The sequence below is a fragment of the Saccostrea echinata genome, unplaced genomic scaffold (genome assembly GCF_033153115.1).
Source record: "Saccostrea echinata isolate AGI-Se365-2 ecotype Australia unplaced genomic scaffold, CSIRO_AGI_Sech_v1 ptg000054l, whole genome shotgun sequence".
NCBI classification, from domain to species: Eukaryota; Metazoa; Mollusca; class Bivalvia; order Ostreida; family Ostreidae; genus Saccostrea; species Saccostrea echinata.
Window position 1 is genome coordinate 30,275,242 of NW_026889803.1, and position 15,389 is coordinate 30,290,630.

At 35.8% G+C, this 15,389-nt stretch overlaps 1 protein-coding gene across 1 annotated transcript; it reads left to right on the forward strand.

Moving 5' to 3' along the window:
• The first annotated feature begins 9,304 nt into the window (after nt 1-9,304).
• On the forward strand, nt 9,305-12,571 carry LOC133204783 (uncharacterized protein K02A2.6-like). Its single transcript, XM_061340531.1, has one exon. It carries the CDS (start codon nt 9,305-9,307, stop codon nt 12,569-12,571), a length of 3,267 nt encoding a protein of 1,088 aa, XP_061196515.1.
• The last annotated feature ends 2,818 nt before the right edge of the window (nt 12,572-15,389 follow it).

Sequence of the window (15,389 nt, forward strand, 5' to 3'; positions counted from 1 at the left end):
CAAGCATTTTTTAATGGTGCACAACTCCATCCTTATCCATCCGTCAGTTCGGGGCATATGTCTTTCATTGTTTCCAAGGCCCGCTTACCTCCAACTAGAAGACAAATCAAGAACCACCCCAAAAATAAAGATGTCTGAAAGCCTAGATGACTCTGTACACACACTTGATCATGATTATGCTAATCATTGTATCCACTGTATTGAAAAATCAAGAGATTTCAGCACTCAAATCAAAAATCAATGAACTTTTACAGTTAATAAAGCAAAAGAAACTAAAGCAAAAACCAGTTTCCATTACAGAAACAGTCTTAAAAAGTAATAAATCTATTAGTTTCCATATTGGTTTGCCTTCCTTAGATGCATTCAATACCATCTACAAAGTTATTGAGCCAAAGGTAAAGAAAAACTAAGTACTGAAGAGGCCCTAAGCATGTGTTCCACACCCTCAAAAATAAGGCTTTCAAAAAGTCAGCGCCACACAGATTTTTGTCATTAAAAGAGGAAATGGCATTGACTCTTATGAAGTTGAGACTCGGTCTTTTGAATGAAGAATAGGGAAGGAAAGTCTCGTTTATGCGTCACTTCCGGTTTAGCTGCTGGAGATAAACATTACAAACACGTGCTAGCAGTTCAGCCGCCGGTTGATAACTTTGTTGAAAATGCTTTGTTTTGTGGCGAGTTGTAATCACCAAAGTCTGCGGGAAACGTGCAGTTTTTTCAGGTTCCCAAAGAATTCCATAAAATTGTGGGAAAAACTTTGCAGGTAGGATAGTTTTATTAAAAGCACTTATCAAAATAGAACAGAGGAATGTCGGGTTATAATCTGTCCTTTAAATCGTACGCCGATTACATATCACGTAATGCCAGAAATTGAACTTGTCTTAAGAATGACTGATGAATGCAGATTTAACAATGTTTATGTTTCACTTTTTAAAAATTCTATTCATATTCATTGATAACTAGAATATAAGAAGGGGGGGGGGGGGTCTTTGACAGTTTTTGCAATGCATTGAAATTGAAAATAATAGTAATTGGGCATCAAATATTTATCTGGATTATATTTACACATTTATTTAGAATGAAATATATATAATGTACAAATAATTTAGGAGACAAGATAGGACAGTGACTGCAGCTGACAGGATATGCAGCTGTCACTTCAAAGACGTAAAAAAAGAAAATGGATCCACCATCTTCCCTTGGAATCAAGGGCTGTATTTTGACTTTGGGGACCCTAATGCTATGTTTTGAATATTTTTGAGTCATAATTTTGAGACATTATTTTACAGTAGAATTTATTCAGTAACAAAATATTTTCTATCATCAGCTAATATTAATTAATGAAGTTAAAAATCAGGCAGAATATATAAAAAATTTTGAAGTCTTTAGTAATTAACAAATGTATAACACATACAGACAAAGCAAGCAGAGGCCATCTATAAACCAGAGAGAAGAATCTGCAGTAATGATTGAAGAGACAGAGGCTGCGACAGAACAACCATCATTTAGTGAGGGAATTGACCATCACCACGATTACACAGAATCAACTTTGTTGAAACAAATCCATGTAAGCATAAAACTTTCAGTGGTATTCAATATTGTAGTACTCAAATTCTGTTTTGTAGAAATGTTGTTACAAACTCAATATTGTTTTTGAAGGAAATGGAAGAAGAAATTGACAAGTTGACATCAGAAATGGCCATTCTTAAGACTAGGAATTCAAAACAATCTTTCACCATATCCCAGATCATCAATGATGAAAAGAAGGTATCCATTTTATTACTGACTGAAAAATTATTTGTGTAATTTCCTTGTTCAAATTGCATAATATTTGAATTTTCATTGCAGAATACTGATACTTTTATAATAAAATAGAGCAACTATATTGCATAAATTCATCTATTATTAGATGCGGATGTACACCTCTTTGAAAGGAGACATGTTTAGAGTAGTGGACTCAACTATTCAGCGGTTTCCATTAACGTACGTCAACAACTGGACACCAGCAGTATCTCAAGAACAGACCAGTTATTAATGACACTGATGAAACTGAAGCTAAACTGTCCCAATTTATATTTAGCTGAGAGGTTCAACACAAGTAAGACAACAGTGCAAAATATTGTGGTCACACATATTTTTGCTTTGCATGAGGTGTTCTTTGGGGGCATGATTGAAAATAACTTTCCCTCCCTCTTAATTAAAGTGCAAGTCCTCTATGCCAACAAGTTTTGGTGATTTTAATTGTTGCCGCCTAGTGATTGATGCGACAGAGGTGACCCAAGACGTTCCAGGGCAGGATATGTTAGCACAGTCTCAAACTTATAGCTCATATAAAAACAGACACACCGTGAAATCTGTTACAGGTGTTGCCCCTAATGGAGCTGTGGTATATGTAAGCAAACTTTACCCAGGAAGTACATCTGACGTGGCCATTGTTGAACACAGTAATACGCTCTCCCAGTTGAAACCTGGGGACATGATTCTGGCTGATAAAGGTTTTACCATTCACTCTCTCGTCCAGCAGGTGAGCATCTCAACATCCCACCTTTCTTGAAAGACAAAGGACAGTACACACCTGCCGAAGTACAACTGTGCAGAAAAATTGCCAGATCTCGTATTCATGTAGAGCGGGTAAATGAAATAATAAAGAACTTTGAGATATTATCTCACATTCCACAAAAGTTTAGACATTTGAGCACAAAAATATTTCAAGTATGTTCTATACTGGTCAATTTTCAAGATCCAATGATTGCAGAGATTGCAGATAATTACATCCAGGCTCAAGATTTAGACACTCAGTAATATATGATAAAAGATTATAGAGGTGGAGCAAATGTAATTTATTTCATTCAGAGGTTCCAAGTATTTGCAATTAAAGACATACAGTGAGGCATTAAAATATAATTTCTTTTATGATATTCATACCGTAAATCAAAAGAATTATCAGTATCAAAAATATGAGTGTAACAAAGTTTTGACAAAACCAACCTCACTTCAAGTAGAGTGCTATATATAAGTGCCAGAAAAATCAAAGGTTGTATTAAATGTATTATAAATCTTGTTAACAACATTGAATATGAGCATTTTAAGGTAAATAGAATGTTGTGATTATCTTTTATAAAGGTTCTTTGAAAATCTCAGTTTACCATTATTATTTTTGACAAAAAAATGCATGTATATTTTAAATTCTATAACATCATGAAAACTAACAAATTCTACATGTAAATTTCTATTCTTTCCCCAATTTTCCATATATTGAGTCATTATGCCTTTTAGATAATGAAACATTAGAATTGCTATGAAATAATTCTTTGACAAAATAGTGTCCAAGATTTACATTGAATATGTCAAATAGTTCATTATTGTACATAAAATTTACATGTATTTTCGCATCTCTTGTTTACTTGCATATTATTCGACTGGATTTCAAAAAAAGCATAAACAGTTAAAAATATAGTTTATGATATGCATGTATTTAAAAAGGCATATGAACAAATTACTTATTTCTTCTACAGTGCTGAAAAATCTTTTACATCATAATTCAAGTTATATAGAAAGTGGTAAGAATAACCTGAAATACACTACCAGCAAAAATCAATAAATACAATATAAAACTGAAGACAAAATTATTCAATATTAAGTGTTATGATGAGAGAAAAAAAACAACTTTCAGTAATAATTCAGAAAAACAAAGTGTGACTTCTGTTGTTAGTTTCCAGCTTCACCTTGAGAACAACAATAATATTCCCTATAAATAGTACCTTATGATTACTGTAAACAAGCAATTCAAGTCAAGTCCCAAGTCACAGAATATTCAAAGTAGCATGTACATATACAAGTCTGAGATATTGCCATACTATTTACTGTCTATTTATTACACAAACATATAACATGTTTATGTGTGCATAAATTGGGATTAATCAAAAACTTCAATTGAGGTCATCCACAAAAAAACCTATATCGGTACATATGTACAATACAAAATTATCTACATGTCATACATGTGTATTAGATAACTTTACAATATCAAAATTACAAATATCTTGTCTTGATTTACATAAACATTTCAAATTACAGACAAAATTTCCCAATAAATGCTTCCAAACAACATCAGTCTTTACAAAAGTAAAAATCGATGAGTTTTGACATATTTAGGGTCCAGGTGCTGTCTTGAAGAATTCTCACGATAGCTATATCTTTAGTAGTCCACACTACAAAGTCACACGATGACCTGTTAAGTATGTGCAGCTGTCCCTGCACCTGGTCATAATATCTGTGGTCCTCCTTTAGTTTGTAGAACTTCCTTCCTTCATATATTTGGTAACCTGAGACATGAAATAATAAACTTTGTATTAAATATGTTCCATTCCTTAATTAAAGATTTCAGATTTTGCAGAAATTGTACTTAAAACTAAAACATACACAAGCAAAAGTCTTTGACTGATTCTATGGCCTCGGGAATTGTCATGTTCCTTGCACTGAATGGGCATTTTACCTCCAAAACTTCTGGTTTTACAGCCATGCACTCAAGTAGGTCTGTTAATTCTACATCTTGGTAGTTGTAATTGTGTGTGGCTGCACGACGAATAATTCCATAGGGGCTGGCTCCTAATATGCCACTCTCATGTAGCCATACACCTGTATAAAAAAAAAGTTTGGTTATTTTCAAGTTCAATTCCAATATTTTTTTTTTTTAAATGTTTAAATTATGTCTTGTCCTTAAAAATGTTTAAGAGTCCTGTGGGCTATATTATAAAATACATTTAAGCACATGTACTTACAAGTTTCCTCTACAATAGCATCTCCAAATGAACAGATTTTGTCCTAGCAGTAGACTCATTGCTGATGCCCCACAATATGGCATCCTTTGTCGACAGATTGTATGAGGCAAAGATTTGCTTATATAATGATGGTGGGAATCTGAAAAATATATCAACAATTCCTCAGTTGAAAGAAAATTATATACTTAACTTTTACAAGGTGATTACTTGTATAAAATATGTTTACTTTATTATTGGAGAAAAAAGAATGCACTACCTCTGTCTTCTTATCGCAGACAGTACTACACCAAAATTTTATGCAGTTAATCGGTTTTTTTTAACCAAAGCCCAGAGATGATTTGTTCGTTGACCAGATGTAATTTGTGCCACCTGCAAAGGTATTTGGTTCTATATAGTTAAGTAATAAATATTTTGTGTAAAAATGAAATATGGAAGATATTCATGACTTTCAATTTAATATTTATTTTCAAAGCTGCATACATTTTTGATATATCTTTTTGAAGATATGTCATGTACAACATGTACAACATTTAATTTAATCCTCTCTCTTGAAAGAGAATTAGTATATTTGAATCAGTTGACACATGAGTATTGTGCCATCATTATAAAAAAATTGATTGATATACTCTGACTCACATTTTTCAAAATGGGTAGGTATGTAAATAGTATGTACTTTTTTATTTATCTAACACATTGATAACCATCATAAAAAAATCACAGACTTGGAAATTTACTGATGTGTGCGTTATACACTTGAAATCTATATAGACAGATTTATTGCTACTTTCAATCTTCAAATGTCTTAAGGAAGTGATTAACCTAACTTTTAAAAAATGACTTTGTGATCTGGTCAATCTGATCTGTATTTTCAACAGAGACTAAAAGAAGGGAAAAATTAAAAATATGTGTACCACAAAAAAAGAATGGGTAGGGACAATTCCTACAGGTCAGTCAAAGTTCATCAAACAGTTGGCATTGTTATGCATAATTATCCGATTTAATCTGATTCAAAGTATTTATAATTAGGGCCCTGCTCTGCGGGTGCCCTATAGTGATCAGTCTGTCCGTCCGTCTGTCCGTCCAAGATCTCTTGTCCGGAGCATATCTTCTCTCTCCTTGGCCCAATCTGGCTCATACTTCACCCACAGAGTGTCTTTGGGTAAAGGGTGTGCAGTGACCTTAACCATGTTTCTAGGTCTAAGGTCAAGGTCATAGCAGAATTATATGAAAAATCCTTGTCCGGAGCATATCTTCTCTCCTCTTGATCCAATATGGCTCATACATCACTCACAGAGTGCCACTGGTCAATGGATGTGCAGTGACCTTGAACAAAGTTTTTAGGTCAAGGGTCAAGGTCAAAAATAGCCTCTCTACTTAAATCCTTGTCCGGAGCATATCTTCTCTCTCCTTGGCCCAATCTGGCTTATACTTCACCGACTGAGTGTCTTTGGGTAAAGGGTGTGCAGTGACCTTGAATCATGTTTCTAAGTCTAAGGTCAAGGTCATAGCATAATTATATGAAAAATCCTTGTCCGGAGCATATCTTCTTTCCTCTTGATCCAATGTGGCTCATACTTCACTTACAGAGTGCCACTGGTCAATGGATGTGCAGTGACCTTTGGGTAAAGGGTGTGCAGTGACCATGAACCATGTTTCTAGGTCTAAGGTTAAGGTCATAGCAGAATTATACGAAAAGTCCTTGTCCAGAGCATAACTTCTCTCCCCTTGGTCCAATGTGGCTCATACTTCACTCACAGAGTGCCACTTGTCAGTGGATGTGCAGTGACCTTGAACAAAGTTTCTAGGTCAAGGGTCAATTTCAAAAATAGCTTCTCTGTTTAAAATCTTTGTTCGGTGCATAATTTCTTTCCCTTAAGTCCAGTCAGCCTCAAACCTTACCAATTGACTTAGGGTACGGATCATTTGTGATTTTCCTTCCATATTTCTGATAGAGGATATGCAACAATTTTCATTGAGGATATGCAGCATTCGTGATTTTTGTGCCGTTTTTTGATGGAAGGTGTTGAGCACTCGTGATTTTCATGCCATTTTTTATTATAACGAGGATAACATAGAAGCACTTTAGACTCAAACAACATATCCCTTAATAGTACACAAATGTTCCTCTTCAAAATAAACCCTTTTAGCTACCTTACATTTCCATGTTCATTGCTGAAAGCGGGGTCCTTTGAGATGGCCACCATCTCAATGATATCTAGTTGATAATGATTTTAGATTATATTGATATAAATGTATTACTTGTTCTATCTGCTGCTTTGATACACTCAGGTTTGTCTTAAGCCACTGCACTTTATTGGTCGCACTTGTGTAACCTTCTGTTAACAGGAGATACTCTACACATGGAACATCCACTTTTGGAGCAGGGGGTTCATCAGAAACTATCCATTGCATGGCTAAGAATTTGAATAAATTGATATGAATGATTGATATGAGTATATTTTATTAATCTAAAATGATATGGTTATGGTTTGATTTCAAATAATAAAATGTGATATGCTATCAAATATCAATAATTCAACATTTTCTCATTATATTCAAATGCTTCAGGAACAGAAATCAAATGATTCAAATATATAAATATTAAAACAATCATTCAGAAATAAGATATCATTTTTAGATTTCATTTGGATATTACATGATGTTGGTCATGTGATCAAATCCTATAATGCCCAAAGGGTGTTATAGTAGATTTGATATGTACCAACTTTATGTCATTAATCAAAAAAAAAAACTAAAAAAAATGATATTTTTATATTCTTTATATTTTGATTTGTGTCACAAAGAAAAAAAATGCACATTTTAGACTTGGTTAACATCATGTACATGTATGACATCATGTGATGTCACAGTTTAAACCTTCCAAATATCTTATGCACTTTGCTTTCAATACCCAAGAAAGCTGATAGTGACCAACTTCATGTCAACAAAAACTGAATGAAAATTTTGTTAGTATATCATATAACATGTATAAGGAAACACATTGGCAAATGTAAATATTTTCAAATGAACAAAGAACAAAACATGTTTCAACATTATTTTTTTTCCAAATCAAGACCTGAAAATCGACCAAGGTCATTCAGCTTTTCCCGTAAGAAATTTATATCTCTCTCGTCAACTGATCTTGATGTTGCCCTGTCAATGTAATATGATTTATTCTGCTTTAAATAGAATGCAGAAGTATTCTAAAAAATCTACATGTAAGTTTTGTTTTGTTTTCTTTTCCATTTACATAATTCATGTATACCTGAAGTTAGCTAGTTTTGGTGTAGGAGGAAATAGCTCATCCATTGTCCTGACTTTCTTAGGTGGTCTACTCTTAGGGTGTTTAATCCAAGATTCTCGTATGTATGTCTTGCTTACATTCTTATATCTAAATGAAGATGAATTACATTTATAAAATGAACAAAAATGTTCATTTATAATTGTTTTTATTGCAAAGAAAATGCATACCCATATAACAGAAGAGAGGCTTTGTGGTGGCACTTATCCTGACCATTAACACAGTCACAAATACTATCTTCAACCGTGTAATTTTCCCCGAGTGTGATCTAAATATAATATGGAACTACTGAAAATAATTTCATTTATGTACTTATATTATTCACGTCAAATATCAAATTATTTGGTACATACGTTAACATGATAGCTTCTATCCCTCATGCTGGCTTGCACTCTTCCCTGGACGTGTCTCAGCTCAGCATCGTACACAAATTTTAGTACGTGGTCAGATTTTAAGGCCAGTTCAGACTTCTTTTTAGTTCCTGATACAAAATTTAACCAATACAGAATGGAAAATGCCATTCTGTTTCAGTAAAAACAAGAAATCAATCTTATTAGAGATAATGCCAATGTATGACACGGATTAGTTCGTTTCACGCCAAATCTCGCGAACTCTCGTACTTCCGCTTTCTCGCCCTATTGGCCACAAGATTCAACATTACCACTCCACAAATCTCAAAAATCTTCACAACATGGATCAAGATACTATCCAAATTTCTTGGTAACCTTGCGTTCAGTCCATCTAAAGAAGTAGTGCGCGAAAATCTACCACCATCTTTTGGAAGCAAAAAATATTCATCTGTGTGCCATATCATAGATTGAACTGAGGTATTTTTAGAGAAACCACAAAACCTAGAAGTGCAGACAAAAACATGGTCCGATTACAAACATCATCACACCGCCAAGTTTTTGGTCAGCATCAATGTTGATGAAATGCAGTATATTTGGAACGGGATCGGAATTCTAGTCGGGTTCGTTGTACAATGTATTGTTTGGTATGTGTATTGAATAAAACGCATGTTGACCGTTGTGTATTGTGTCCTTGCGTTGTCGTCCAGATAGCACGAATTAACATGGTGGCAGCGGTGTGTGGACTCTGAAAACGTCTCAACAATCCAAATCAGCATTTGCAAGGTGACTGTTTACGATTACAAACTGCTATTTGTACACGTAAATTTTGACTTCTTGTGCAACCACGTGCGTCCGCCATTTGCATATGAAACATGGGTGAGGCAGAACCAACCCCAGTGCAGGTATATAACTGTCCTTTTCGATTACCGCCAGAGTTAGAATTGACAACAGGAAACGTCTCAGAAAATTTTAAGAAATGGAAAAGGCAGGTCGAGGTGTATCTCACAGCTTCCGGTGGCACGGACAAGGCCAAAGAAGTGCAGGTAGCCATAATTCTCAGTTGTGGAGGCCCCCACGTGGTAGAAATTTATGACCAATTCAAGTGGGAAAATGGTGATGATAAGAATGACCCTGACAAACTGTTTGAGAAATTACAATCCTATTGTAACCCCAGATCAAATGAAGTACTTGAATCTCACAGATTTTGGAAGCTCCCATACCAAGATCCATTTGATAGTTTTCTCACAGATCTGAAGACACGTGCTGCATCATGCAACTTTAAGGAACCAGACAGAATGATGAGAGACAAAATAGTGTTCACGGTTACTGGCAAGTTACAGGAACTTCTACTCAGAGAGGACAAACTTACACTGGAAAGAACAATCCAAGTATGTAGGGCGTATGAACAATCAAACAGACAAGTAAAGGAGCTACGTGAAACCACTCTAAAAGTGAACAAGATACAGAAATCTAATGACAAGTACATGCATGGTAAACAGAAAATAGAGAAAAAGAAGGAAATTCCAAAGACTAAACAAACTCAATATAAGAAAAAAGACTGTGAATTCTGTTTGTACAAGCACGAACCAGGTAAACAGAAATGTCCAGCATGGGGAAAATGTTGTGAACAGTGTGGTGGAAGGAATCACTTTAAAGCAAAGTGTAAGAAGATACACTCAGTTAGTCAAGAACAAGAATTCAATGAGGACCAGTGGTTGAAAGCTGTTAGTTCTGGTGGCAAGGAAGTAACTGCAATCAAGCGAATTAATGATTGTGACATTAGATTTCAACTTGATAGTGCCGCAGATGTTAATACAATTTCTCAGTCCTATGTCCGCGAGGAACAATGCAAGCCTACCAAAACCTTGTTGAACATGTGGAATAGGACAAATATGAAGCCACTTGGTGAGGCAAATCTGACAGTTATCAATCCACGTACAAATGAGAAACTCCAACTCAGATTCATTGTTGTTCCAAATCAGTACACATGTTTACTTGGACTTGAAGCTGTGCAGAAATTGAAGTTGATTACTATAAATGATGAGAGATTCATAGCCAGTTTGTCAAGCAGCGACCTAGGCGATCTGGGAACAGCACATCTACATGTCGACCCAGATGTGAAACCCAAAGCTCTTCCCTGCAGGAAGATCCCTATCGCACTCCAGAGTTTGGTACGAGAGGAACTTCAAAAACTTGAAGATAGAGGAGTACTAATTCCGATAACAGAACCTACTCCTTGGGTCAGCCAGATGGCTATTGCTCGTAAAGCCAACGGAAAACTAAGATTGTGTATTGACCCACAAGCACTTAACACAGCCTTGATGAGAGAACATTATCGCCTGCCTGTTCTCGATGACATTCTACCGCAGCTCAGTAAGGCAAGAACCTTCACAAAACTTGACGTGAAAGAGGCTCTTTGGCATGTAAAGTTGGACGAGGAATCCAGCAGACTAACGACAATGATAACACCTTTTGGAAGGTATAGATGTGGAAGACTACCTTTCGGACTAAAGGTATCAAGTGAAATATTCCAGAGAAAACTGGATGAAGTGTTTGGAAACATGACAGGTGTTTTCAGCGTGGTGGACAACATCATCATAGCCGGCTGTGGAGCAAACAACAAACAAGCTCAACAAGACCACGATCTAAAATTACAAAAGGTTTTTGAAATATGTGAGGAGAGACACATCATTTTGAATAAAGAAAAACAAGAGATTGGGCTCAAAGAAATATCATTTCATGGACATGTCATTTCCAGAGAAGGAGTGAAAATTGATGACAAGAAAGTAAGAACCATAAATGACATGCAGCCTCCTACAGATGTTTCAGGAATCAAGAGACTGTGTGGCATGGTCCAATACATGGCAAAGTTCCTTCCTGACCTTTCGACCATATTGGAACCGCTCAGAGAACTTACTCGCAAAGATAAGGCCTGGCATTGGTCTAAGGATTGTGAATCAGCATTTCAGAAAATCAAGAAGATGCTGACAGAAACCCCTGTGCTAGCTTACTTTGATCCTGGAAAGGAGGTAGTAGTACAAGTGGACAGTAGTAAAGATAGCATTGGTGCAGTTCTCCTTCAGGACGGCAGACCGGTGGAGTATGCTTCTAGATCACTCACAGCATCTGAGAGGAACTGGGCGCAGATCGAGAAAGAAGCGTTATCTGTGTTATATGGTCTGGAACGCTTTGACCAGTATACATATGGCCGTAATGTGATAATACAAAATGACCATAAACCCTTAGAGGCCATCCTGAAGAAACCTCTTGCAATGGCACCGAAGCGACTACAGGACATCATGATGAGATGGAACCGGTATGATTTTGACTTTGTGTATGTCAAGGGAACGAAGCTCGAAATTGCAGATACTTTGAGTCGTGCATATCTGAAGAGTGATGAGGGTAACTTTAGTGAAAGAATGAGAATCATGTCATTGAAGAGTGATGAACCATGTGACATCCCTGATGCTCGCCTTCTCGAAATAAAAGAGGCAACAGAGGTTGACGAAGAATTGCAAATTCTCAAGGAAATGGTGATGAACGGGTGGCCGGAGCAGAAACATGAAACGCCACTGGGAATTCGCCATTACTTTGACTTTAGAGACACTATATCACATAGTGATGGACTGATGCTTAAAGGGGAAGCTGTTATGATTCCTAAATCTTTGAGAAATGAGATGAAGGCAAGGCTTCACAAGGCCCATTTTGGATATGATAGTATGTTAAGAAGGGCACGAGGAACGATATTTTGGCCGGGGATGAATTCAGAAATTAAGCAGTTGGCTGACTGTTGTTCAATATGTCAAGAAAGAAAACCAATGAACCAAAAGGCTCCACTAATGCAGCATCCAGAAGGATCTACTCCATGGCAGAAAATAGGACTTGATCTGTTTGAGCTGAATGGAAAACATTATTTGATCGCAGTGGACTATTTCTCTAATTTTATTGAAATCGATTTGATGACGTCCATGACAAGCTCCAGAGTAATAGCTGTACTTAAGAAACACTTTGCTCGATTTGGAGTTCCAAATGTAATCATGTCTGATGGTGGACCACAGTTTCCAAGATTTTGCAAAAAAGTGGGATATCACTCACATTACATCATCACCTATGCATCAACAGGCCAATGGCAAAGCTGAGTCAGTTGTTAAAATCATGAAGACACTGTTAGAGAAATGTGAAGTGGAGAAGACAGATCCTTATGAAGCAATTCTGGAACAAAGAAATACACCAAAACAAGACACTGGTGTTAGTCCTGCGGAAGTCATGTTTAACAGAAAAGTACGTGGTATGATGCCATATTTTCCACAGAAATACATCAAACCAGAAAGTCTTGCAATCACCAGAAAGAGGAACCAACGCAGACAGGCAGTAAAGAAATCGTTTGACAGGAAGTCTCGTGAGCAGAGTGAATTGGATATTGGTCAAGCGGAATTCTTCCAGCATCTAGAGGGACGCAACTGGAAACTCGGAAAAATCAATGGTATTCTCGGACCACGGACATACATTGTCAAGGACCAGAATGGAACCATATATCGTAGGAATAGAATTCATGTGCGACCTACCAAAGTCAACTTTTACAGTCGAGACTGCTCACCAATGCGTTCAGTCACAGAATATAATTCAGATGACACACAGAGGAACACTTTAACAGGTCCTAAGCCTATGAACGAACCGAACTCTACTGTTGGTGTAAGTGAACTAGAGACACCGTCCATAGAACCGACTGTACCGACATCAGCTGAACCGCTCCATGAAGGAAGACCTGTTCGCGAAAGGAGAAAACCAGCCTATCTGAAGGACTATGTTACCTGTTAATGGACTTTGTACTGTGAATTAAGTCGCATGATTCTCTAGTCATTTATGTACATGTATTTTGCAAATGATCATTTAGTGTATGTAGTCCAGATGCTTACCATTTCAGTGTCATTTAGTACTAGATAAGTGCATTATTCATTTTATGTGTGTCAAGTGATCAAGTGTATTTTACTTATCAGAATTGATGTCTTAAAAATTTTTTGCAAATTTTCTAACTAAAGAAAAGGGGATGTTGATGAAATGCAGTATATTTGGAACGGGATCGGAATTCTAGTCGGGTTCGTTGTACAATGTATTGTTTGGTATGTGTATTGAATAAAACGCATGTTGACCGTTGTGTATTGTGTCCTTGCGTTGTCGTCCAGATAGCACGAATTAACAATCAACCCATCTGGGATGATTAATTTTGTTTAAGACTGTTGGGGAGGTAGAACCAGTGATAAGTACATCACAAATCGATCTGGTTTCTACAGTCTGATTGAACCCTATGGTGTCATCATGGCCGACAGAGGATTTCAAATCAAAGAAGGAGTTACTCTTCTTTATGCCAATTTGATGGTCCCATCCGGACGTATAGGAGCTTGTCAAATGTCAGCTAATGAAGTACAGCAAACAAAACAAATAGCGAACAGGCGTATATACATATATGTTGAGCAAGCCATTCGCAGAATGAAGTATTTCAGAATTCTGAAGCATGAAGAGCCTGCTACTTTATTTCAGCACTTAGATGATATAACTAAAACTGTTGCAGGCATTTGCAACTTATATCCTCCCTTGCCTAAGTACCAATAAAATATTAAAAAATTTTCTTTCATGTATAGCAACTACATGAACAAGTGAAATTGTTTTGTGTCGATAACTTTTCTATTCAAAGTCACATTTTTTATTGAATTGAACAACAAACAAACAAACAATGTAAAAATATTTATCAATCACTATGAATTAATACTTTATTCTCCATTTACCAATACTAATAATTCAGTTGGATGTAGAACATTCAAAACAAATCCACTTTTCTTTCGCTTTAGTACTGTTTGTGTAATAATTACACATTTAAAATGAAACCACAAACTGCATTCATCGCAAGCAATGTTTCTGTCACTATAGGATGTAATGTTTCTTTTTAAATAAAAATAAAAAATAAATCGAGAACTGTTGCTAGTACCTACAAATGTACATCAACATCCAAAGGTTCTACACATTCTTTACATTCTTTAAATTTACCTTGTAACAGTTCTGGTACAATATAATCAGTGAAATATAAAACAAAATTTGGCAACAAATGTTTCAAGTATGCATCCTGATCAAATGTAATTCTACATTGCAAATGGCAATTTTTTGTGTATACACATAAATCACACCAATTGCGACCTGTAATGCTAAACTGAATCTGAGCAAAATATGCATGATTTTTTTTTAAAACAAAAGACATCATCTGAAATTGTAACATAATCTGGAAGATTTTCAGGACAAACACAAAAAGATTTACATTTGTAACACTCAGGTACAAGAGGACACTTAACTTCAAGAAGACCATCTCCACAACATGAACAAGAAACCAGTAAGTCTGGAGTGGCACTAAGAAAAATATATTTCTTTCTATAGAGAGACCCATGTTCTATTAATAGCAGATGTTATATAATGTTTTCCTCCGTGTTTGTGACGTCACAATGTGAAATGACGTCAATATGTAGTTGACTCGTGACAAAAAAATGGTTGACTCAGTCGTACTCGAGTAACGAACGACTGTAAAGTTTAACGTATATTTCGGAAATTCCTTTGCAGTAGAATATGATAATTCGTACAAGGCTTACGAAGACAAAAGACTTATCAGAAGTTCAATCATTTATTGGATTAATTGTTTTAGTGAAGGCAAGGGATGGTTAAAAATGATGTTTGTTCTCTTGCCCAGCGGAAGCAAGCCGGTAAAAAGATGTGTCCTTAGTTGAGCAATTTGTTTTGAAAGATCGCAAGTTACAATTCGAAAAATAGTTGAATATCTGAACAATAATATTATTATTAAATCCCTAAAATATCGTTTACTTTAGACTTTAAACATATGAGGTATGAAAAAAGAAGGTTTTCCACATAGGATAAACGACGCTCCAGAGAACTCGGGTTGTGATGATCACCATGCTA